This window comes from Diceros bicornis, chromosome 14 (assembly GCF_020826845.1).
Source record: "Diceros bicornis minor isolate mBicDic1 chromosome 14, mDicBic1.mat.cur, whole genome shotgun sequence".
NCBI classification, from domain to species: Eukaryota; Metazoa; Chordata; class Mammalia; order Perissodactyla; family Rhinocerotidae; genus Diceros; species Diceros bicornis.
The window spans coordinates 16603730-16629191 of record NC_080753.1 but is presented as its reverse complement, the minus strand read 5'-3'; the positions used below and the strand labels follow the sequence as shown (position 1 = coordinate 16629191).

Here is a 25462-nt window from a genome sequence, read left to right as displayed (position 1 = left end):
TTAATCTTCAAACAACCTCTCAATGCAGCAAATCTTACTTGATGAGAAACATATATCAATTTGCTTTTCCTCTTTAAGACAGTGTCTCCTGCAGTGACCGAAATATTTAGAGCACCGATCAGGATCCACCAAGGTACACGTAGCTGTGGTAAAAGAAGAGTAACTGAAATTACTGATCTCTTATTTAAGAGCATATTATTTCTTATTACAAAAAGTGCTATGTGTACATTGTACAAATTTGGAAAATACCAAAAATAAATAGACACCAAAAATATTACGTATCCCTATATATATATGAAATTTAAACTTGTTTTTAATTAATATATGATTAATTTTTTTCCATATATTACTCTCCTCAAGAAGAGTCAAGATTTTTTTGAACTATATAATATTCCCTTGCAGTTTATACATGACAATTTATTCAACTTTTCAACTAGGTCATATTTAAAATTTTAATACTTTAGGATTATGATAAGCAAATTTGTATGGCATATTTTAATGTTTACATGATATGTATTTAGCATACTTATCAAAGATTTAAGATTCTAGGGTTCTTAACTTATATACTGCCACCAACAATGTATGTAAATTTTGCCCCAAAATAAAACGGCATCCGTTGCAATTTTAATTTTTTGCTTTTGGTAATTTGTTGTGAACAGTTTTTCTTTCTTTTTCTTTATTTAATTATTCATATACTTTGCTTACTATGTTATTGGCATTTTTTGTTGTTAATGAATTCATAAGAGCTCTTTTTATTTTTTAAAAACTTGATTTTTTTTAGAGCAGTTTTAGGATTACAATAAAATTGAGAGGATGGTACAGAGGTTTCAAAATGAAATTTATCTTCATTTATTTAGTTCTTTGATTTCATCCATCATAGTTTTGTAGTTTTGCTCATATAGATCTTATACATGCATAGCCTTCCCCATTATCAGCATCATTCACTAGAATGGAACAATTTTTACCAAAGATAAACCTACATTGACACACAATAATCACTCAAAGATCATAGTTTACATTAGAGTTCACTCTTGGTGTTGAACATTCTGTAGGTTTGGGCAAGTATATGATGATAAATATATACCATGGGCAAATATATCATTATAATATCGTGCAGAGTATTTTCACTGCCCTAAAAATCTTCTGGGTTCTGCCTATTCATCTCTCCCTCTGCCTTTCTGGCAACCATTGACTTTTTTATTGTCTTCATAGTTTTGACTTTTCTTGTCATAGTTAGAATCATACAGTATGTAGCCTTTTCAGATTGCCTTCTTTCACTTAGAAATGTGCATTTAAAGTTCCCACATGTCTTTTCTTTGGATTGATGGCTTGTTTCTGTTTAGCACTGAATAATATTCCATAGTCTGAATGTCCCACAGTTTATTCGTTCACCTACTGAAGGACATCGTGTATGCTTCCAAGTTTTGGAAATTATGACTAAAGATGCTATAAACATTCATGAGCAGGTTTTCGTGTGGACTTAAGTTTTCAACTTTTTTGGATAAATGCCAAGGAGCACAATCACTGGATCATAAGGCAACAGTATGTTTAGTTTTGTAAGAAACTACCAAACTGTCTTCCAAAGTGACTGTACCATTTTGTAATACCACCAGCTGTGTATGCAAGTTCCTGTTGCTCTATACCCTTACCAGAATTCGGTGTTGTCAGTATTCTGGATTTTTGATGTTCTAATACATGTGAAGTGATATCTGATTGTTGTCTTAATTTGCATTTCCCTGATGACATATGATGTGGAAGATCCTTTCATATGTTGATTGTCCATATGTATATCTTCCTTGGTGAGGTGTCAAGATTTTTGGCTAATTTTTTAATCTGGTGTTTTGTTTTCTTATTGTTGTTTTAAAAGTTCTTTGTATTTTTTGGATAATGATCCTTTATCAGATGTGTATATTGAACATATTCTTCCAGTACGTGGAAGAATCTCATTATCCAATCTTTGATCTCATTATCTTGTCGTTGTCTTTCACAGAGCATAAGTTTTTAATTTTAATGAAGTCCAGCTTATCAATTCATTCTCTCATAGATCTTGACTTTGGCATTGTATCTAGAAAGTCATCGCCATACCCAGGAAATTTAGTTTCTCTCTTATGTTATTTTATAGGAGTTTTATAGTTTTGCATTTTACATTTAGGTCTATGATCCATTTTGAGTCAATTTTTGTGAAAGGGGTGAGGTCTGTGTCCAGATTCAGTTTTTTTGCCTGCCGATGTCAGTTGTTCCAACATCATTTGTTGAAGAGACTATCTTTGCTCCATTATATTTCCTTTTCTCCTTTGTCAAAGACCAGTTGACTATACACATGGGCGTCTATTTCTGAGCTCTCTATCCTATTACACTGATCTATTTGTCTATCCTTTCACCAACACCCCCACTATCTTAGTTACTGTAGTTTTATAGTAAATCTTGAATCAGGTGGTGTCCTTTTTCCAACTTTGTTCTTCTCCTTCAATATTGTGTTAGCTATTCTAGGTCTTTTGCCTCTCCATATAGACTTTAGAATTAGTTTGTGGATGTCTGCAAAATAACTTCCTGAGATTTTGATGGGGATTGTTTTGAATCTATGGAGTAAGTTAGAAAGAACTGACGTCTAGACAATACTGAGTTTTCCTATCCATGAACATGAAATTTATCTTCATTTATTTAGTTTTTTTATTTCATCCATCATAGTTTTGTAGTTTTCCTCATATAGATCTTATACATATTTTGTTAGATTTATATCTAAGTATTTCATTTTGGGGATGCTAATGTAGGTGGCATTTTTTTAAATTTTATATTCAATTTGATTATTGTTGGCATATAGGAGAGCAATTGACTTTTTTATATTAGCATTGTATCCTACCATCTTAGTATAATTACTTAAGTTCCAGGAGTTTTGTTTGTCAATTCTTTCAGATTGTCTACATAGATAATCATGTCATCTATGAACAATGACAATTACATGTCTCCCTTCCCAATCTATATACATTTTATTTCCTTTTCTTGTCTTATTGCATTAGCAAGAACTTCCAGTGTGATGTTGAAAAGGAGTGGTGATAGGGAACAGCTTTGCCTTGTAGCTGATCTTAGTATGAAAGTTTTGAGTTTTTCACCATTAAGTATGTTGTTAGCTGTAGGTTGCTTGTAGACAGTCTTTATCAAGTTGAGAAAGGTCCTCCGTATTCCTAGTATACTGAGAATTTTTATCATGAATGGATGTTGGATTTTCACAAAAGCTTTTTCCATCTAATGATATGATCATATGTGATTTTCTTTTTTAGTTTGTTGATTTGCTTGATTACGTCAATTGAATTTTGAATGTTGAACCAGCCTTGAATACCTGGGAAAAATTGTGCTTGGCCATGGTATATAACTCTGTTTATACATTGTGGTTTTGATTTACTGATGTTTTTGGAGGAATTTTACATCTATGTTCATGAGAGACATCAGTCTGTGGTTTTATTTTCTTATAGTGTCTTTGTCTGATTTTGATGTTAGTATAATGCTGGCCTCATTGAACAAGTTAGGAAGTATTCCCTCTGCTTCTATTCTCTGAAAAGATTGTGGAGAGTTCACATACTTTCTTCCCTAATTGTTTGGTAGAATTACCAGTGAATACATTTGGGCCTGGTGTTTTCTGTTTTAGAAGGTTATTAATTATTGATTGAATTTCTTTAAAATAGGCCTATTATCATCATCCATTTCCTCCTATGTGAGTTTTTTCATGTTGTGTCTTTCAAGGATAGGTCCATTTCACCTAGGCAATCAAATTTTTGACATATACTTGTTCACAGTATTCCCTTATTATCCTTCTAATTTCCATTGGATCTGTAGTGATGTCCCCTATTTCGTTTCTGATATTAGTCATTTGTGTCCACTATCATTTTTGCTTAGTCAGTCTGCCTAGAGGCTTATTAATTTTATTGATCTTTTCAATGAACCAGCTTTTGGTTGTGTTGATTTTCTCTATTGATTTCCTATTTTCAATTTTATTGATTTCTGCTCTAATTCTTATCATTTCTTCTGCTTAATTTGGGTTTAATTTGCCCTTCTTTTTCTCATTTCCTAAGGTGGAAACTTATATTGTTGATTTTAGATCTTTCTTCTTTTCTAATACATTCATTCAGTGTTATAAATTTCCATCTAAACACTGTTTTCACTGCATCCCAAAAATTTTGATAAGTTGAATTTTCATTTTCATTTAGACCAAAGTATTTTTAAATTTCTCTTGAGATTTCTTCTCTGACATACATGTTATACCAAGAGCTCTTTTTATATTAATGATAACTTTTATCTGCCATATTTGCCATAAATTATTTTCCATGGTTGTTTACATTTTGTTAATGGTGGTTTTTAGACAATAAAAGGTTTATTATAAGATAATGCATATTGATTTTCAAAAATGTAAAAATATCTTGTAACTTTAACATGCAGAAATATATAGAAAAGTTATGTTTTTAATGTATTATTTCACCTTCACTATAAGGTATTCTTACATAAAATATTTTTATTTTATATTTTATTATAATATTTTTTTCTTTAAATAAATGGTAATTGCCAGATATGTAGTTAACTTCATTTCCCTTAAATTAATAAATAATTGTCTCATACCATTTTTTGAAAAATCCTCTCCATGCTTTGAAATGATCTTCATTACATTCTTAATTAATGTTTTATATTATCAATTCTCACAAACTCTAAACATGTTTTGAGCTATCTATTCAATTTTGTGGGTATATCTATTGATTTTTTTAAAGAAAAACAAACAGCTAATCAAAATAAATAATAGAAAAAGCATATGATTTATTATATTTTATTTCTTTATATATAAATAAAAAAGTAAAGCAAAATTTGCAGAAGAGCGTCCAAACTTAAATTCCCAACTAAGAGTATTATTGAAAATTAAGCCCTTGTGTAACACGACTTGGGGCAAGAAATAGTACATTACCAACATCAAATATGTGTCCTCTCTCAATCATATCCTGTTCTACTCTATCATTTTCAAAATAAACTATTATCTTGACATACTATTTTGTTTTAAAACTTTATGTGAATGCAACTGTACAGTATAAATATTTTCATGTCTGAATTCTTTCACTGTTTTGTGTAACTGTAATTCTTCCATATTCATTATGATATAGTATTTTGTCATATATACATATTACACCCTATCATTAATTACTGATGAATATTTAGATTGTTTCTAGTTTTGGAATACTCTTGCACTTGACTCTTAGGGCACATGCTCATGCATTTCTGTTGAGCATATCCCTAAGGGTGGAATACAAGGGTATTGTGTCTTCATAGCTCCAACTTTAGGAGATAAACATGGTTCCGAATCATCTCTGCTACTTTAACCTACCAGCAGCATGATATAATAATTGCAGACATTTCAAAACCTAACCAATGTTTTGCATTTTTAATTTAGTAATTCTGATAAGACTACAATGATACCTCATACATCTCATCTCATATCTCACAATAAAATTTTCATTTTTCTGATTACTGAGGAAATACATCTATTCATACGTTTATTGACCTAGTAGATATCCAGTTTAGAGAAAATGATTAGGCTTTGTCCATTTTTCTAGTGGTTGGTCTTCTATTATATTATTTGTATAAATTCGTTGTACATTCTAATTATGTACCATTTGTATGCTAAATATATTGCAAATATTTTTTCACAATATACAGCTTGCCTTTTTACTCAATGATGTTTTTGATTTATAAAAATTTCCTAATTTTAATGCAGTCAATATTGTTGTTTTTATTATTAAGAAATGTTACTCCGCATGTGCCTAGATTATTAATAAATTATCCTCTATTAACTTGTATGATTTATTGTTTTGCCTTTCATGCTTACATCTGCAATCTACTTGCAATTGAGTTTGGCTAGCAGTCAAGAGATAGCGGTCAAATTTCATTTTTTCCTCATTTGGATATGCAATGAAATCAGCCCTATTTATTGAAAAGTTTATTTTCCCTGTTGTTTGCAGTATCATCTTTATCATTATTCAAATGTTTGCATGTGTATGAGTCTGTTTCTGGATTCTCTATTCTGCTCCATTAATATATTTTTTTCACCAATACAACACTGTCTCGTTGATCAATTCCTCGCACCTCAGTCTTCTTTTGACATTAATATCTTGATTATTATTTAATGCTTTACATTTCCATACCAATTTCAGAATCACAGTATCAGTTTTCACAAAACAAAACAAATAGAAAAATACTTTTGGGATGTGATAGGATTACATTAACTCTATGGATTAATTTGGGAAATAGTGACAGTTTTACAAAAATGAATCTTCTAATTAATTATATGACGTATCCTTCCTTGAATTAAGGTCTTCCTTTTGTTCTCTCAATAATATACGTTTTTTTAGCTGTCTGTGTATAGGTCTTATAAATCTTTCTTTAGAGTTATTCCTTTGCACTTGATACTTTTAATGCTATTCTAAATGGTATTGAATTTATAATATCATTTTCTTCTAGTTACTAATATATAGAAATCTAATTGATTTTTATACTGACTTTTTAATCCAGCAATCTTGCTAGACTCACTCATTAATTCTTTTAATTTATCTGAGGATCCCTTGGCTTTTTCTACATACACCACCATGGAAATGGAATACTGACAGTCTTTCTCTTCTATTCAAATCTTTATAAAATTTATAACATTATTTTCTTAATGCACTGGCTAGGACTCTATCGCAATGTTATTTGAAATTAATAATACAAGGCACTCGTTTTGTTTCTGATCTCAGAGGATAAATTTTTATTATGTTGCCATTTGGTAGGATGTTTATCGTAGGAATTTTTTGCAGATAAACTTCATTAGATGCATGAACTTAATTCTGTTTATTTGCCAAGACTTTTTAAAAAATAAGGAATTTTACCTAATAATTGTCCTTACCAAATGACTTGATAATATCAATTTTCTCCATTAATCTGTTCATGTGGTGACATTGATTTTAGAATGCTATATTAACCTTGCAATCCAGGAATTCAAGCAAACTTTTCTGATATTGACTTGATTCTAGTTTTTTTTATTTTTTTTTAAGATTTTTGCATCCATGTTCATGAGTGATGTTGACCTTTAATTTTCTTTCTTGTAATGTCCTTATCAATTTTACCACCAGGTAATGTTTATCTCACAAAATGAGTTAGAAGTATCCCTTCATTTTATATTTTCTTGAAGAATTTGTGTATCATTGGTTCTGTTTCTTCTTTAAATATTCAATAGAATTCAACAGTAAAGTCATCTGTGTTAGGTGTTTTCTTTATAGGAAGCTTAATTATTATGGATTCTATTCCCTTAATGGATTCAGAGCATTTAGATTTTCTTTTTTTTTGGGGGGGTCAGACTTATTATGTTGCATTTTTGAGGAATTATCCATTACATATCAATTTTTGAATATATTGTCATCAAGTTGTTCATAACATCCTTACATGATCATTTTAATATCTGTAGCAATGTACTAATATCTCTGACAAAGTTGATTTTGCCTTTTTTCTTTTCAGCTTTGTTAAAGCTTTATTTTTTCAATGAGAACTTTTAAGATCTACTCTCTTGGCAACATTCAAATATGCAATACAGCATTATTAACTATAGTTACTATGCTGTATATTCTCATATCTTATTTATTTTAAAAGCTTTATTAATTTTCTTAGTAAAAAACAAAATTTAGCCTTTTTGACTATGTTTTTTTAATTGGAAAAATTGGACATGTAACATTGTGTAAATTACAGCAAGTTACTTTGATACATTTGTATATTGTAATATGGTTGCCAATGTCACACTATTTATCACATTACGGACTTATAGTACAACATTACTATATTCCATATACTGTACATTAAATCTCTAAGCCCATTCTAGTACTGTTATGAGTTTGTACCGTTAAACACCATCAATCTTATCCTCTCACCACCCCCCCATCCCCTGATAACCACCATTTTCTTCTCTCTCTTTTTTTTCTTTTCACAGGTTTGAATTTTTTTAGTGCAACCACTGTGGAGAATAATATAGCAGTTTCTCAAACAATTAAAAATGGATCTACCATGCGATCCAGCAATTCCACTTGTAGTGTCTGTATTCTAGTTTATTAATATCTGCTTGTGTGTTATTATATCCTTCTTACTTTGGGCTTAATTTGATTTTCTTTTTCTAACTTGAGTTAAATTTTTAGTTACATTTTTAGCTTTAATTTTTCTCACGTATGGATATAATGGTAGATAAACACTACTGTAGCTGTAATCCATGAGCTTGGATTTATCTCATTTGAAAAATCTCAGGTAAAAATATTTTCTAATACCCATTGATATTTCTTCTTTGAATTAGATCAAGATTTGTTAATCTTCATGTTTAAATCTTCTATTTCTTACTTTGCGTTGTTTTTCTATTTTTTGTGTAACTGAGCAAGGTATGTTATCAACAAAATTATTATGGCATTCTCTACTTCTTTTGTGTGTCTTTTTTTTTTACACATTTTGAGACTAAACTATTAGTTGCATTAAATTTATGATTGTAATATTATGCTGTTGAATTGGATCTTTTGTCATTCTGAATAATCATTCTTTGTCTCTAGTAATGCCTTTTGTCTTAATGTCTACTTCATATATTATTAATATAGCTACTTTACCATGCTTTTTATTAGGTGTTTACATTATATTTTTTCCTGTTCTTTAGATTTTACAACTTCTATTTTCTCATATGTTAGATATTTCTCTTATAAATAGTCACTACATTCAAAGCTGTATTCACTTCATTCAAAAGATTCACTCTAACTTTTTTAATTTTATGTTTATATTTACAATAGTAATATATGTTGGGTGAAATACATCTGTTATTTTTCTTCTTCTATCTTTCTTTCCTATCTTCTTTTGTCTGTATTGGTTGTTTTTTATTATTCCATCACCCTCATTTACTATTGTGTAGTTATATTATCTTTTATTATTCTTTTACTGTTTATGCTAGAGGTTTCAACTTACCAAAGTCTTATCAAAAGTCATTGCATTTTTTTTTCTGTGTCTCTGAGCTACCACATGAGAAGATAATTTTCTTTCTATCCAAACAACGCTTTTAAAAATTTCCATTAATATAGGAGTGCTGATGTCGAATTCTTTGTTTTTGTTTGACTGAAAATATCATTATGTAACTTTCATCCCTAAAGGCTATTTTCATTTCATGCAGAATTCTAGATTACAGTTATTTTCTTTCACTGAAGATATCATTGCATTCTCTTATGATGTCCTTCTTTGTTGTCGTTGTTGAGAAGTCAGCCGCCAATTTATTTGATTTTTTGAAAGCCATCTGTTTTCTTCAACTTTTACTTTGTCTCTGATTTTTTTGCAGTTTATTATGTTTTTTCTTCTTTCTTTTCTTCCTTTCTTTCCTTCCTTCCTCCCTTCCTTCCTTCTTTTCTCTTTCCTTCATCCTTCTCTCTCTCCCTCCCTTCCCCACTTTTTTTCTATTTTCCAATCTTTAATTTCCCCTTGTTTCATTACAGATATTTTCTTCTGATTTATCTTTCATCTCTATTCAATATCTCCAATTATGCATAAATTCCTGCTTAACACACTCATTGTGTGTTTAATTTTGCTTTATTTTATTTATTTATTTATTTTGTCCTGGTAGGTACATAAGGCTATCAGATATCTGCTTTTCACCTTCTCTCCTGCCTCTTGAAGAACCGGCAGGTGCTTCTAGGGAGAAGAGCTGCCTCAAAGGTTGATCTCAGCCAGATTGTTTTGTAATTTTTAATTGATCTGTGAACTGCAATGCCTTGAAGTAGATTTGGGATTTTTTCTTTTTCTTTCTCTCCCCCATCCCCCTCGGTGAGGAGGTTATATGAAAAAAGCATAATTTTATAGTACGTTTTAATATCAGGTTGCTATGTGAAACAGACTACTATAATTTTATAGTGTTTTAACATATGGTAGAGCAAACAAATCACTATTCTTATTTTTCAAAATCTTTGTGTGGTATAGATTGATAGTTTTTTCTAATTGCAGAGTGATGATGAGTATATAGCCATGGTCTTTGAGCTTGAATTTTAATTTTTTCTTTTGCTAGCTATGTAACTTTGAGAAAGCTACTCAAGTTCTATGTGCCTTAGTTGCCTCATTTGTGAAATGGAGACAATGGCATCTAATTCACAGAGTCTTGGTGAGACATGAGAAGTTAATATTTAAATATGTTTATAACAGTGCCTGGAATATGATAGTTTCTCAGAGATTAAGAACTATTATTAATTAGTGGTGAACAAAAGACTAGTTAAAATTAAATCATTATTGAGTGCAATTTTTAGACCAGGCAGTGGGCTTTATTCTGAGGATAAAATAAAACATTGAAGCAAGGAGATAAACACACAGGCATGAAAGAAGAAGATAGATTAATTAAGTATCATGATAAAGAAATATATTGGGTCCAATATGTGAACAGATAATGGTTTGCTTATTGTTGTGAATGAAAGAGAACATGGTATGTTTAGGTCCAAAAACTAAAAATAATGAAAATAGTTTTCAGTCATTCAAAACCTGTGTCCAGTATTGTTTTAAATATTTTGTATACATTATCTCGTTTCACTCATAAAACTTTGAAGTAGATGACGTTCAGATTAAAAAACCTGAAGCTTTGAGTACCCAAATAATTTTCCCAAGGATGCAAAACTAATGCTTGCTTAACCCAGGAATCACTCTTAAATTGTTTCAAATCCAGAATTCACACTTTAAATATTTAATCCATGGCCTCTACATTGAAAAGGTTGAAAACTGACACATGAAAAGCATTCAATGGGTTTCTGGATATTGCCTCAAATTAGACACTGCTTACTATACATCTGGCTGTCTCTAGGAGACTTAATTATTTTATGACAACAGAGGAACATGAAGATATGAAAATTGGAAATTGAGTGTTAGGTGAATGACAAATAAAATGGAACTCTATTAAAATGCATGTGTTTGTACATGTAAAGAATCATTATAATAAATACTTCATAATGTACTCTATATATCCTTAATAAATGATTTTCCAGGCTGCAACCTGAATGTAGGAAAAATTTTACCTTAGACAAATTTAAATAAAAGAATTCTATCCTCTCTATTTGGAATTCTCTGTGAATCCCCTTGACTTTGGTATGTCTTAACTCAAAGATGGATGATAACTGGGAATTTAATGTCACTTTTTGTTCCCCATGTTTTACCCACATCTTATTCAGATCTTAGAATTAAATCCTTGTTTTCTTTCTGTTCCTGAAACATTATCAGTTTGGTAAGGGTTATACTTATCTTTTATTTTATGGCTGGGACCTGTATCTCTACTATTGAGCAGACTTCATATCAATTAATAGTACTGTCATGTAGAAGTCATAAGAGTTCTAAAATATTAATATTTGTGATTTATTTTTCCTTAGCTTATTCAAAAATGTTTAAAGGGTCTACAAATTGAGGAAGGTGTAATTCTTTCTGTCAGGTAGATAAAAATATAGAAAGGAATTAAGACTAATTTGTAAATTACTTTAGCTAATACAAATTAGCTAATACAAACTAATCATTGCCATAAGAGTAGCACTAGCATGGCGTTCATTTGTTTTAGGGCATCTCTCTGGATTGCTTGGGAAGTTATTTAGTTGATCAATAAAATCCGAGCCAATTTGAAGAGGCTTTTTTTTTTTCGCTGAGGAAGATTATCCCTGAGCTAACATTCATTGCCAATCTTCCTCTTTTTTTTTTTTCTTGCTTGAGGAAGATTAGCCGTGAACTAGCATCTGTGCCAATCTTCCTCTACTTTACATGTGGGACACCACCACGGCATGGCTGGTGAGTGGAGTAGGTCCGTACCTGGGATCTGAACCTGTGAACCCAGGCCGCAGAAGTAGAGCATGAGGAACTTGAACCACTCAACCACAGGGCTGGGCCTGAGACTATTTATTTTTATGGACTCCACTTTTCTTGCAACGTTTTATCTTATTTCTCAGGTAACCAAGTTGCCTTGGTGATGGACTCATCTTAATTTTAAAAATAATAAAACGTGGTGCCCGCCCTGTGGCATAGCGGTTAGGTGCATGCACTCCACTGCAGTGGCTTGGGATTCTTGGGTTCGGATCCCAGGCACTCACCGATGCACAGCTTCACTTGTCGAGCCATGCTGTGGCGGCATCCCATATAAGGTAGAGGAAGATGGGCACGGATGTTAGCCCAGGGCCAATCTTCCTCAGCAAAAAGAGGAGGATTGGTGATGGATGTTAGCTCCTGGCTGATCTTCTTCACACACACACACACACAAAATAACAATAATAATAAAACATAGAATACCCAGACTGATATTGTCTTCTTGCTAACATTTCAACACAGATGAATGTCTCTGCTCTATTTTAGACTCAGCCTCCCATTCGCCACGCAATATATAATAAAGTCGCCAAGGCTACTACGTTTCTGCCATTTGAGATCCATGACCTACATCTTAAGAACTGGCTACATCTGGACACTACCTTGTATTCCTTCTCCTCTCCTACTTCCTCTTCTCTTCTTTTGTCCTTTCTACTTCTATTCCTCTTCTTCCATTTTTTATAATATTGCAGGACGATATCCAATGTGATAAACACTTTGCTTACATTATCTCTTTTAATCTTTGCAAAACTTTATTAAATTAATGATATTACCATCCATTGTACAGTTAGGAGAACTAAAGCTTCCTCCACAAATACAAAGGATTCCCAGGTCCTTAATATAAACCCTAATCTATTTGATGGCAAGCTCACTCTATAAACCACTATAGTATGCTGCTTTTACTATCTCTATGGATTATTTCATGCTTGTACTTCCCCTAAAATTTTGCCCATTCCTTCATGTTTTAACTATCATTGGTATCGGTTGCTATCAATTTTCTACAACTGGTTTCTCTGGCATGGTATCACTCTGAACCAAACACTGATTTTACATCTTCACAAAGTATCCACTTAGACTGAACACTTTTCCTTGCTTCTTTTGTGACTTTAAGGTTTTACTAATAGCTAAACCACAACGTTGTGCAACTGGTATGTACTATTCTGTGAACTCCTTCAAAGCCATCCACTCACCTACTTTGGCATCTTGTATTGCCCTTCTTGTTTTTTTGATCTATCAAACCAAATATAGAGCATTCTATCCATGCTAGTAGGCATTATAACTTAGTAACTGTTTGAATGATCAAAAGGTAAGGGAAAGCTTGTGGTCATATTCATAGACCAAGTGGTTTCATAGCCTTATTTAAAGTTTTTTGCAATGCTCAGAAAATGTAGGGCATGATGGTATAGACCCTATACATCTGAAATGCAGCTATCTTCCCATGTGACCTCACTGCTTTTGACCAAATTATCTATTCAGCCTTTTCTTTAACCTCAGTGCCTTCTATAGGACGCAAGATGAAGTAGAAAGAACAAATATACTGGAATCTGAAAGTCTGGATCTGTATTCCATTTAGCACACATAGTAGTATAGGTGTGACCTTGAAAAACTGTCTTCTTTGATGTCATTTTCCTCTTCCATGAAAAGAGGCAATTATAGTCATCTCATAATGTTACCTGAAAGATCAGATTAGATATCTCCATGGAAAGTTATGGAATGGTGTTCGGCCTGTACTAGACACCCATATTTACCTTTTGTCTTCTCTTTCTTTCTCTCACTTTCTAAGGCCTAAATACAAGTGTCTTACTGCAATTTCAAAGCTCTTCATCAGAGAATTGAGGACATTTTTTCAAACCTCCAAGGTTGCCTTAATTCCATCATTCTTTCTATTTAAAGTGTACTTATATAAACTTTCTAAATCAAGCAAATGCATTGATTTATCTGAGTTTATTCAACTAGCTTGTAGTATGCTTAGAGAATTACTATCTTTCTCTTCTCTGTTTCCTCAGTGTCAGCATTGTGCTCAGTAGATCACTGGGCACTCAATATTAGATGATTATTGATTGACACACTAGCACCATGTCCCTCAACACCTTCCCTAATCACATTTGAGGTCTTCACTTCCTCAGGTCCCTTTCATTATTAATAATAACTGTAACAACAGCAACAACTATAATAATAATAATAGTACCTAAATTGGCACGGTAATTTTCAGTTTGTAGGGCTACTTTCTTTTTCTTTTTTATTTTTTTTATGAGGAAGACCGGCCCTGAGCTAACATTTATTGCCAATCCTCCTCCTTTTTTTCCCTTTTTCTCTCCAAAGCCCAAGTAGATAGTTGTATGTCATAGTTGCACATCCTTCTAGTTGCTGTATGTGGGACGCCCCTCAGCATGGCCGGACAAGCGGTGCATCGCTGCGTGCCCGGGATCTGAACCCAGGCCGCCAGTAGCAGAGCGCGCGGACTTAACCGCTAAGCCACAGGGCCGGCCCAGTAGGGTTACTTTCCAATACATTATTTCACTAAATCCTAACTGCAGTCCTTCGAGGTATGTATAATTAACAGGCACAAAATGTTATATTGGATCTTTATTTTCTAAAGTTGGAGTTGTTATTGATTCTGCTTGTATTGTCTTTGTTTTTTATTAAGAATGTTGACAAATCACTTAAATTCTCTTGAGTGGCAAGGTTCACAAGCTATTAAGTAGGGAGCTAGTAATAAAATCTAGATCTTCTAAATTTGAATTCAGTTCTATTTCTGATACCTGTTGTACCTCTTGAATTTCCAACTTTCTAGGGCCAAACTAGAATACTTTTGGGTGTAAATTTACATATCTATTATTAGAGAGCCTGGATTGCCTCAGTGGTTACATCTGTCAAGAATATCATATAATCACTACCAAGGGCTTCATTACAGTACATATTTTGATTATTTTTAATTGATGCATAAAGTCATTGCTATATTCCTTTACTAATGCGTTAACTAATTTGACAAAGATTTTTGAGGTACTATTTCTTTATTTTTTTTTTTACTATTCTTTTATTTCTGTTGTACTTCATTGCTCAGCATATTATGAGCCTATATCTTGGATCATCTTATAGATTCTGTTATTGGTATCCCAAGAGATATATACTATCGTTCTCAGTCCATTCATCTTCTCTGGGGCTCAATTTATTATGAAGCCTTCACTTTTGAATCTTATAAGTAAATTTAATAGATTATTATTTTCTTAACAATTTAAATATCTAAAAAAAAATCAAGGCCCAAAAAGAACATAAGATCTCACCTTAATCATCTCATTTTATCTGCATATTAATTTTCAAAATGAGGTAAGTAAGTTACATTAGTATAACACTAGACTAAATGAGGAAACCAAGATTCAACATAATCAACAGACTTCTTTAACTGACAAGATTGTGTTAAGAATCTGCGTTTTCCAATTCATCACCTAGTGTTTCTATTTTTAGCTAGAACCTATATGTTACATACAAACACACAGGAAGCATCTGTTTTACCTTGTAGAATGAAGGTCACGTAACACAGAAAATGGAGGAGATAGTAAAAAATCTTCATTCTGTAGAAAGAAGCTGCTGAAAAAATTGGTAACAAAATCTAGAGACCAGAGCACTTTCCAAAAAGCCAAGAGACCTTTACTATTTATAGTTTTCTAATGGAACAAAAATTCTCTTCATCCGGAAATTGTTTTAGTTTTGTGTCCTTGTCTCTGCTCCACTGACTAGGGCTGTAGGCAGAATTACCCAAATTGAAAACTCTTGAAATTAATTGGTCTTGAGGAAGGAATCTCTATGTGGATGATAGCTGTAAACATGACATCTTTATATGATTGGTGATCAATTAAACATCAACACTGGGGGTATACATGGAGTGAGTTTAAGAGAAATATGTATTTACCATTTTAGCTGTAAAACAACTGAACATTACCCTGTCAGTTAAACTGACTACTTCTCGAAATATATTCTAGTCACTAATCTGATGGGTTAATTCATCAATATGTCCATAGATATATAACCAAAATCTTCACTTATATCCAGTTATCTCATTAATTTCCCCAAATTATTCATTTACCAAAAGCCAAATATTAAGCCTCAGTTTTGTCACTAATTTTTATTACTTTTTTTCAGATGCAACTTGAATATTCACGGAGCTCTCTTTTTTCCTAGAAAAGCCCAATTAGTCTCCATTTATTTTAAAAATTTTTATCGAGCTCTCTTTTCCTAGAAAAGCCCAATTAGTCTCCATTTATTTTAAAAATTTTTATCGAGCTGTCTTTTTCCCTAGAAAAGCCCAATTAGTCTCCATTTATTTTAAAAATTTTTATTGAGGTAATATATGCACAAAATATATGTTGAAAAAAACTTTGTAATGAATAGAAATAATTTCCGACCTCAGTCTCTCCTTTTTCAGGTCTTCTGGTTATTATTAACATAAGAATTAGGATATAGCTTATACTTTGTCCTTGCTTGGCAACCACAAAGTATATCTTTTGTTTTCCACTAAGAAAAATGTGGATTTAGATCACTTATACTCTCTCCTTTGCTGTCCTTCTCCTCAAATATTTGAAAGTTATACTAATTTTTGAAAATTTCTGTAGGTTATCTTCAAACATTTAAATACCTGTATCTTTGCCCCACCAACTTTAGTCACAATATTAACTCTTCTCTCTTTAAAATGAAGATATTAGCCCCTTTGTTATTCACTCCAACATTTCTCCTCACTTTGCACCTCTCATTCACTTGTTGTTACACATTTCCTTTTATCTTGTCTAGGATAATATTTGCCCTCTGTGTATAACCAGGATTGAGACACTCAAGCTTTATATTTAACTACTGTAATACAATAAGCAGTATGGATTTTGTTACCTTTTTTATGTGTCTAATATGACAACACATGCTAATCAAAGACAAATGTTCTTGGTCTTAAAGTCCAGTGGATTATTGTTATTATTTTACTATTATTTTTTCTTTTATTATTACTTACTTTTCCCTTATTTTCATTTTTTTCTCAAATGTTTTCAGGTCTTTTAGTTTTAGTTGTTTCTTTTTTCATGTGTGAGGAAGATCAGCCCTGAGCTAACATCTGCCAATCCTCCTCTTTTTGCCAAGGAAGACTGGACCTGGGCTAACATCTGTGCCCATCTTCCTCCACTTTATATGGGACGCTGCCACAGCATGGCTTGACAAGTGGTGCGTCTGTGCCCGCCCGGGATCCGAACCTGCGAATCCTGGGCTGCCGAAGTGGAGCGAGCGCACTTAACTGCTGCGCCACGGGGGCCGCCCCAGTTGTTTCATTTTTGATTATGACATTTTTGAAAAGTATTTTTTTTTGTAGTTTTCTTGTAGGTATGGGCAAAAAATATAAACAATGGTCATTATTTATCCTCAAGTTTATCTTAGTATCGTAGGCGATTCCTATGCCTGTTTCATTCTGAGAGTGTCTGACCTTGTCCTCCTGTGTTGAATCTACTGGTATCTAGACTCATGCCTTTTTTTTCTTGTTTTTCTCCATCCAGAAACGTTTTCAGAAAAGATGAAAAATATGGCAATTTCCTTGCTGGAAAATATTTTTATTCTGCCCTTGTGTTTGATTGTTTGGATGTAAAATCTAGGCTCGAAATTATTTGAAGTTGTTACTCCACTAACTTCTAGCATCCAGTCTTTCTGATGAGAAATCTAATGCTAGGATAGCTCCTTTTAAGTAGTTTTATTTTTTTCTCTCTAGACACTTTTAGGACATTCTCTTTGTAATTCATACCCCAAATTTTGTGATTCACACACTTCCTGGTGTGACTTTCTTTTTTATAAGTTATGTCTGGCATTGGTGAGCTTGTATCTTTCTTCAAATCCGGGAAATTTTCTTCTCTTTTTATACGTTTTTCTCTGATAAAGTCTTTTCCTCCTTATTTGTTTGTTTGTATAGTTATTTTCTGTCTTTTGGGGATTTCTTTTAGTCAAATGTTGGAATGTTCCTCTATACGTTTATCTTTACTCTCATACTTTTTTATCTATTTACGTTGTTATTTTGCAATGTTAAATACACATTTCTCTTTTATTTTCACTTTTTCTATTTTTTTTTTAGCAAACATATTTGGAATATAAGTGCCCTTATATGTTCTCTGATTGTTCTTTTGTCATAGAGCAGTATTCTTGCTTTATAGATGTAAAAGTTTCTTAAATCCCTCTGCAAATATATTTGAGAGTTTCGTTCATTTATATTAAATTCTGTTTTGCTTGAACTATCTGTTTTCTCAGGGCCTAGCATTCTGTTTGTCATCGTAATCTTAGTTACTCATGCTGCTTGTTTCACATATTGTTGTAAAATCATTGGTTTTAGGATGAAGAACTGGATAACTTGTGGGGATTTTCTTGGATGTTGTTCAAATCTTTTTCCCCCAAAGACCTCTCTTCAACGGAATTCTCACGGCAAGGTCTGTGAATGTGGGTTGAATGGGCTTCTTTAATGTGAACAGAAGGGATTAGGACTCTCGATGTCTTGAAGATGAAACTGCCTTTTTTCTGGGGCAAAAGTTCCTATACTAGAAATTTTAGCTCTTGTCACATGATTTGTTGAATTAGTGTATGGTTTTATTTAAAGAAAATTAAAAACTCGGGGAGAGAAGAACTGTATTTGTCTTGTTCAACAGTGAATGTCCAATATGTAGAAATATTTTCATTACAGAGTAAGAACTCCAAAAATGAAAGTATAATCCAAATGAATTTCCTTGGGATCTTTGTAAAAAATCAATTGACTACATATATTAGAGTCTGTTTCTGGACTTTATATTCTGTTTTGTTGATCTATATTTCTCTCCTTTATGTCAATAGCAAATTCTCTTAATTACTGTAACTTTATAGTAAAATGTGAAATCAGGTAGTGTAAGTTTTACAATTTAGTTCTAAATTCTTCAATTTATCGTTGCTCTTTTAGGTCTTGTGAATTTCCATAAGTAAGATTGTTAAATATATTTAAAAAGCCAGTTGGATAAAATATGGAAACAACCTATGTATTTATCAATGCATGAATGGATAAAGATGTGGTATATATAAACAATGAAATACTAAGCCATAAAAAAGATGAAATCTTGCCATTTGCAACAACATGGATGGACTTGAAGGTATTATGCTAAGTGAAATAAGTCAGATGGAGAAAGACAAATACTGTATGGTTTCACTCATATGTGAAATATAAAACTAACAAAACAAAACAAAAACAAACTCATAGATACAGACAACAGATTGGTGGTTACCAGAGGGGAAGAGGGTTCGGGGTGGGTGAAATGGGTAACAGGGGTCAATTGTGTGGGACAGATGGAAACTAGACTTTTGGTGGTGAGCATGCTGTAGTATATACAGATATAGAATTATAATGTTGTATACCAGAAACTTACATAATGTTATAAACCAATGTTACCTCAATAAAACAAATGCAAAAAGCCAGCTGAAATTTTGGTTGGGATTTGTTGAATTTATAGATCAATTTGGTGATATTTGATGTTTTAACATTTCTAGTACATGAACAAAGTATATCTCTCTATTATTTAGTGCTTTAATTCCTCTCAGCAATGTAGTTTTCAGTGTATAAGGAGGTATTGCATATAGCTCTATCTCTATTTCTCTCCTTAATTTTGTCATTATTTTGGATACTTTCATATATAGTATTTTTTATTTATTTGTTTATTTGTTTTTGTTTTTATTGCGGTAACATTGGTTTATAATGTTGTATAAATTTCAGGTGTACAACATTACACTTCTATTTCTGCATGGATTACGTCATGTTTTCATGTTTACCACCCAAATACTAATTGCAATCCATCACCACACACATGTGCATAACTATCCCTTTTGCCCTCCTCCCTCCCCCCCTTCCCCTCTGGTAACTACCAATCCAATCTTTGTCTCTATGTGTTTGTTTGTTGTTGAGATTATCTACTACTTAATGAGTGAGATCATACGGTATTTGACCTTCTCCCTCTGACTTATTACACTTTGCATAATACCCTCAATGTCCATCCATGTTGTCACAAATGGCTGGATTTCATCATTTCTTATGGCTGAGTAGTATTGCATTGTGTATATATACCGCATCTTCTTTACCCATTCATCACTTGATGGGCACTTAGGTTGCTTCCAAGTCTTGGCAATTGTGAATAAGGCTGCAATGAACACAGGGGTGCATGTATCTTTACGCATTGGTGTTTTCACGTTCTTTGGATAAATACCCAGTGCTGGAATAGCTGGATCATATAGTATTTTTTAAATTCCATTTTCCAAGTATTTATTGCTAGTTTACAGAAATATAATTGATTTTTATATTGATCTTGTATCAACAACCTTGCTAAATTCAATTATTACTTCTCTTGTCTTCATCTTTAGATTCCTTAGATTTACTATGTAGACAATCATGTTCTTCAAATAAAGACTGGGTTCTTTTTTCATTTGTAATCTATATACCTTAATTTAATTTTTTTATTGCATTTTCTAGGATTCTCTTACAATGTTGGATTGAAGTGATGAAAGTGAACATCCTTACCTTGTTCCTGATCTTGGGGAAAATGCATTCTCAGTCTCTGACCATAAGAATGATGTTTGCTGTAGGTGTTTCATAGATATCTTTTTCAGTTTGAGAAAGTTCCCTTCTATTTCTGAGTGCCAAGGGTTTTTATCATGATGGGTATTACATTTATTTCGAAGATTTGTTTGCATCTATTGATATAATCATGTTTTTGCTTTTTCCTCTTGTAGTATAGGGAATTATGCTAATTGATTTCTGAGTGTGAAACTAAATTTTCATTTTATTTGACAATATTTTGTTAGGATTTCTACATCTGTATTCATGAGGAATACCAGTCTGTAGTTTCCTTATAATTTCTATTTGAGGTTTTCCTTTTTTTGTGTGTGAGGAAGATCAGCCCTGAGCTAACATCCATGCCAATCCTCCTCTTTTTTCTGAGGAAGACTGGCTCTGAGATAACATCTATTGCCAATCCTCCTCCTTTTTTTCTCTTTTTCTTCCCAAAGCCCCAGTAGATAGTTGTACATCATAGTTGCACATCCTTCTAGTTGCTGTATGTGGGACGCCACCTCAGCATGGCTGGAGAAGCGGTGAGTCGGTGTGTGCCCGGGATCTGAACCTGGGCCGCCAGTAGCGGACAACATGCACTTAACCGCTAAGCCACAGGGCCAGCCCCTCTATTTGAGTTTTGGTATGGGATAATGCTGGCCTCCTCATATCATTTGGGAAATATTTTCTCCTATTGTATTGTACAGCAGTATTTATGTATAACGGGTATGCTTTCATTATTAACTATTTGGAACAATTCAATGGTGAAGCCATCTGTACTTGGTATTTTCTATGTGGGAAGATTCGTAAATATATATTACTTTTAAAAATAGATATAGAATTTTTCAAGTTGTAAATTTTTTCTTAAGTGACTCTTGGTAGTTTCCATTATTCGAGGAATTTTTCCTTTTCAAACAGTTATCAAAGTATTGATATAATGTTGTTTATTACATTCTCTGATTGTTCCTTTAATATCTGTTGCATCTGTAGTGATTTCTCCTATTTCGTTCTGGATATTGGTCATTTGTGTCTTCTGTCTCTCTCTATCTTTATCAATCTAGCTAGAGATTTTGGCAAAACAATTTTTTACCTTTTTAAAGAATCAGTTTTTGTTTTTATTGATTTCTTTCTGTTTGTCCATTTTATATTTAATTAATTGCTGATCTTATTTTATTATGTCCTTTATTATGTCCTTCCTTCTGCTAAGTAAAAATGAGGATTTCATTGAAGTGCATATTTTATTAAATTAGTCTTAATTTACCATTCTTTTTCTAGATTTTTAAAGTGGAAGCTTAAGTCATTGGTTTGAGACATCTCTTATTTTTTAATATAACCATTTAAAAGACTATGGTTATAGTCTTGGGCTCTCTCTTTGTCTCTGTATCTTTCTCTGTCTCTTTCTGTGTGTATCACTATGTCTCTGTCTCTGTCTCTGTCTCTCTCTGAAGCCCTAAGTCCAATAGCTGTCAAGAATGAAGCCTACCAACAACCACGTGAGTGAGTTTAGAAGCAGATCCTTCAACTCCAGCTGAGTACTGAGATGTCTACAGCTTAGGTCACCTGCTTCAGTGCAACCCCATCAGAGACCTTGAGACAGAAGCATCCAGCTCAGCTATTTCTGGAAACCTGCCCATAGAATCCATGAGATAATAAAGGTTTTTAAGATGTTACTTATTGGAGTAATTTATCATGCAGAAATATATAACTAATACAATATCCTATCTTATAGTCTCTACCATTTAATTGCATGTTCACAATATTTACATTTAATGAAATTATAATATATATAATATGGTTGTGTTTAAATCTGCTAGCTTGTTATCTGTTTTCTATTTGTTCTCCCTGCCTTTGTTCTCTTTTCTTTCCTTTCCTATTTGTGTATTTTTTAATAATTACATTTTATCTACCCCATTGGCTATATATTTTGTTATCTTTTCTCTAGGGTTTATAATATAGGTCTTTAACTTTCACATATAATGTAAAAGGCTTCCAATCCTATTCTTCTGTTTTCCCTTCCCATGATTTGGGTTATTGCCATTCATTTCTTTCTGCAATGCTATAAACTGCACAATATATTATTACTTTTGCTTTAAGCGGTAAATTATCTTTTCTAGAAATTAAAAACTGAGGAAAGGATATTTTATATTTACCCACAAATATACAAATTCCAACTCAATTTATTCCTTTGTGTAGCTCCAAATTTCTGTCTTGTATACTTTTCCTTCTGCTGGAAGAATTTTGTATATTTCCTCAAGAAAGGTCTGCCAGAAATGTGTTCTTTCAAGTTTTATTTGCTTGAAAGTGTCTTTACTTCACTTCCATTTTTGATACTTTTTTTTCGCTGAGTAGAAATGTAGGTTGACAGAATTTTTTTCACTATTTAAAGATGTTAATACATTGTCTTTTGGCTTGCATAGTTTCTGACAGGAAGTTTACCTATATTCTTCTTTTCATAACAATATTATTGAGATTTAGTTCATGTGCCAAACAATTTACTCATTCAATGTGTGCAATTCAATGGTGTTTAGTAGCATAACCATCACCACAATGAATTTTACAATATTTCAATACCCAAAAGAAACCTGGCACTCTTTAGCTGTCACCCTCGCAAGCTCCTCCTCCCCCTAAGTCCTAGGCAACCACTAATCTACTTCCTGTATGTATATATTTGCCTAGTCTGGATAGTTTATATAAATGGAATTACACAATATGTGACAATTTTTGACTTGCTACTTTCACTTAGCATAATATTTTCAAGATTTATCCATGTTGTAGCATGAATTAGTACTTCATTCCATTTTATTGCCAAATAAAGGCAACATGATAGGCCACATGAAGTTTACCCATCCATCAGTTTATGGACATTTGGGCTGTTTCTACCTTTTGGTTATTTTGAATAATGCTGCTATGAACATTTGTGTACAACTTTTTGTATTGATATATGGTTTCATTTCTCTTGCATTTCTCTTGAGAGTGGGATTGCAAAGTCAAATGAAAACTCCATGCTGGTCTTTTTCAGGAACTGTCAGACTCTTCTAAAATGTTTGTACCAATTTACATTGCCACCAGCAGTATATGAGAGTTCCAATTTCTTCATATCCTCACCAACATTTGTTAATGTCTGTTGTTTTGATTATAGCCCTCTAAGTGGGTGGGAAGTGGTAACTCATTATTGTATTGATTTGCATTTCCTTGATGGCTATTGAGGTTAAACATTCTTTCCATCTGCTTATTGAACATTTGCATATCTTCTTTGGAGAAATGTCTATTCAACTCCTTTGTCCATTTTATAATTGGGTTATATGTCTTTTTATTATTGACTTGTAGATATTTTCTATATATTCACAGCTACCATGACTGGGAGGCTGCTGGCTCAAGGCTACTGTGGAGCTGGGGCGAGTTGAATGGTAATAGAGCAGTTGAAACATGACAAAACTAGCTGTTCTTACTTAGATTCAATGTCTTTTCTTAAATAAATGCTCCTTGGATTTTTGTAATTCTGTGGTTAATTTGCAGAGCTCTTACAAGGTTGATTTGACAAGGTCTTGCCAGTGTTTTGTTGCTTTTATGAAGGGCCAGATTTTTGGAGGTCTTTACTCCATCATTTCAGAAGTCCTGCCTATGATACATTATGTATTGTTTCTTTTTCTTTTTCTTTTCTTAAACTTTTATAGTTTGGAAGTTACACAAACTTCTGGTGGCTGTGCTGAAACTTAATGGCTTAAACAAAAACTATTTTATTATGCTCATTGCTTCTATGGGTGAAAATTAACACAGAGCGTGGTGGGAAGGGGTAGGTTCTTTTCTTTTGTATCTAGGACCTCATCTGGAAAGACATGAAGACTGGGAGTGAGTTCTTATTGGCTAGCTTATACTTCTTACTCTCCTTAGTGGAGTTCAATTTTCCTTAACCTACTTTAAATGTTGTTCCATGGGATTTTAGACTTTTTTTTGTTCTCAATCTGTAGTGTTCCCCTGGATGATTTTATCTCATTGCTTCAGATAAACGTTCCTCAAATCTATGTTTGAAGCACATACAGCAGAAAAATCTAAACTCAACATGTCATAAATGTTCCTTTTCAAATCTATACCTCTTATCATAAATTTTCCTTTCCAAATCTATACCTCTTACTATATTTTCTGGTCCATGATTTCGTTGTTCAGCAATTTCTCTATGTCAGAAAACTGGCAATTATCCCTCTCTCTTAAACCCCAAATTCACTGAACTTCTTTCATTCCCTCTAAATCAGAATTCTGAGTTAAATTTGTATATTGTTTAGATCTGTGCTATAGCTGTAGGTAAAAAAATATGTGCTGTGAGGACTTTAAATTCTGAATATCAAGTATTTACTGATGGAAAGCTTTATAATTTGTAAGAAAGTTTCTATTAACATTAGTTCAATATTGTTACATAATTAATGTGGAAAACTGGAAACACAATGAGTTCATTGAAGACAGGGATGAGGACAGAGCATTAAATACTGAATTATAATATGAAGAAATTAAATAAAATTCTGAAGGACCAGGAGAGAAGACCCTTGGATTGCCTGCCTGTGTTCAGAATTTATTATGATAAATAGTTAGCTCTGGATAGTAGAATTAGAAACGACTTTTCTTTTTATCTTCAGACATTTCTGTGTTCTTCCAAATTTTCTTATTATTTTATAATAAGAAAAATATATACTTTTAAAATGTTTTTAACTTGCTTTTAGTCTCATCATATTTTACTTACTAAGTTTTGCTTGATTGCTCTTTCTCACAATTATATTATCAATACTGTCCTTGCATGTGATTAAGATGTATACAACTGTGTCCAAGACCCAAGCACATTTTTGCTGAAGCTGTATAAAGGTAGCATAAACCATGGTTGAGGGTTGATACCTAAAAGATCATATGAAAATAACTGGGCTACTGCACAGGGCAAATAAATAGGCCAGAGGTAAAGGGAAGTGTTAAGGATGGAGGTTGTTTGTCATATGATGGAGGAGAACTTCTGCC

At 32.5% G+C, this 25462-nt stretch overlaps 1 protein-coding gene across 1 annotated transcript; it reads right to left on the bottom strand.

Moving 5' to 3' along the window:
* Nucleotides 1-25329, bottom strand: DEFB114 (defensin beta 114). The gene is made up of 2 exons (XM_058555460.1): nt 25197-25329; nt 1-143 (listed from the first exon to the last, which is right to left on the bottom strand). Exons 1-2 carry the CDS (start codon nt 25327-25329, stop codon nt 1-3), a joined length of 276 nt encoding a protein of 91 aa, XP_058411443.1.
* Between the last annotated feature and the right edge of the window lie 133 nt (nt 25330-25462).

What these genes read in the sequence shown, in the direction of transcription:
- DEFB114 (XM_058555460.1), bottom strand. Translation starts at nt 25,329, where the DNA reads ATGGTTTATGCTACCTTTATACAGCTTCAGCAAAAATGTGCTTGGGTC. An exon ending in GAGCAATCAAGCAAAACTTA is followed by an intron (nt 144 to 25,196) that starts GTAAGTAAAATA and finishes CTTTTACCACAG; the next exon opens with CTACGTGTACCTTGGTGGAT.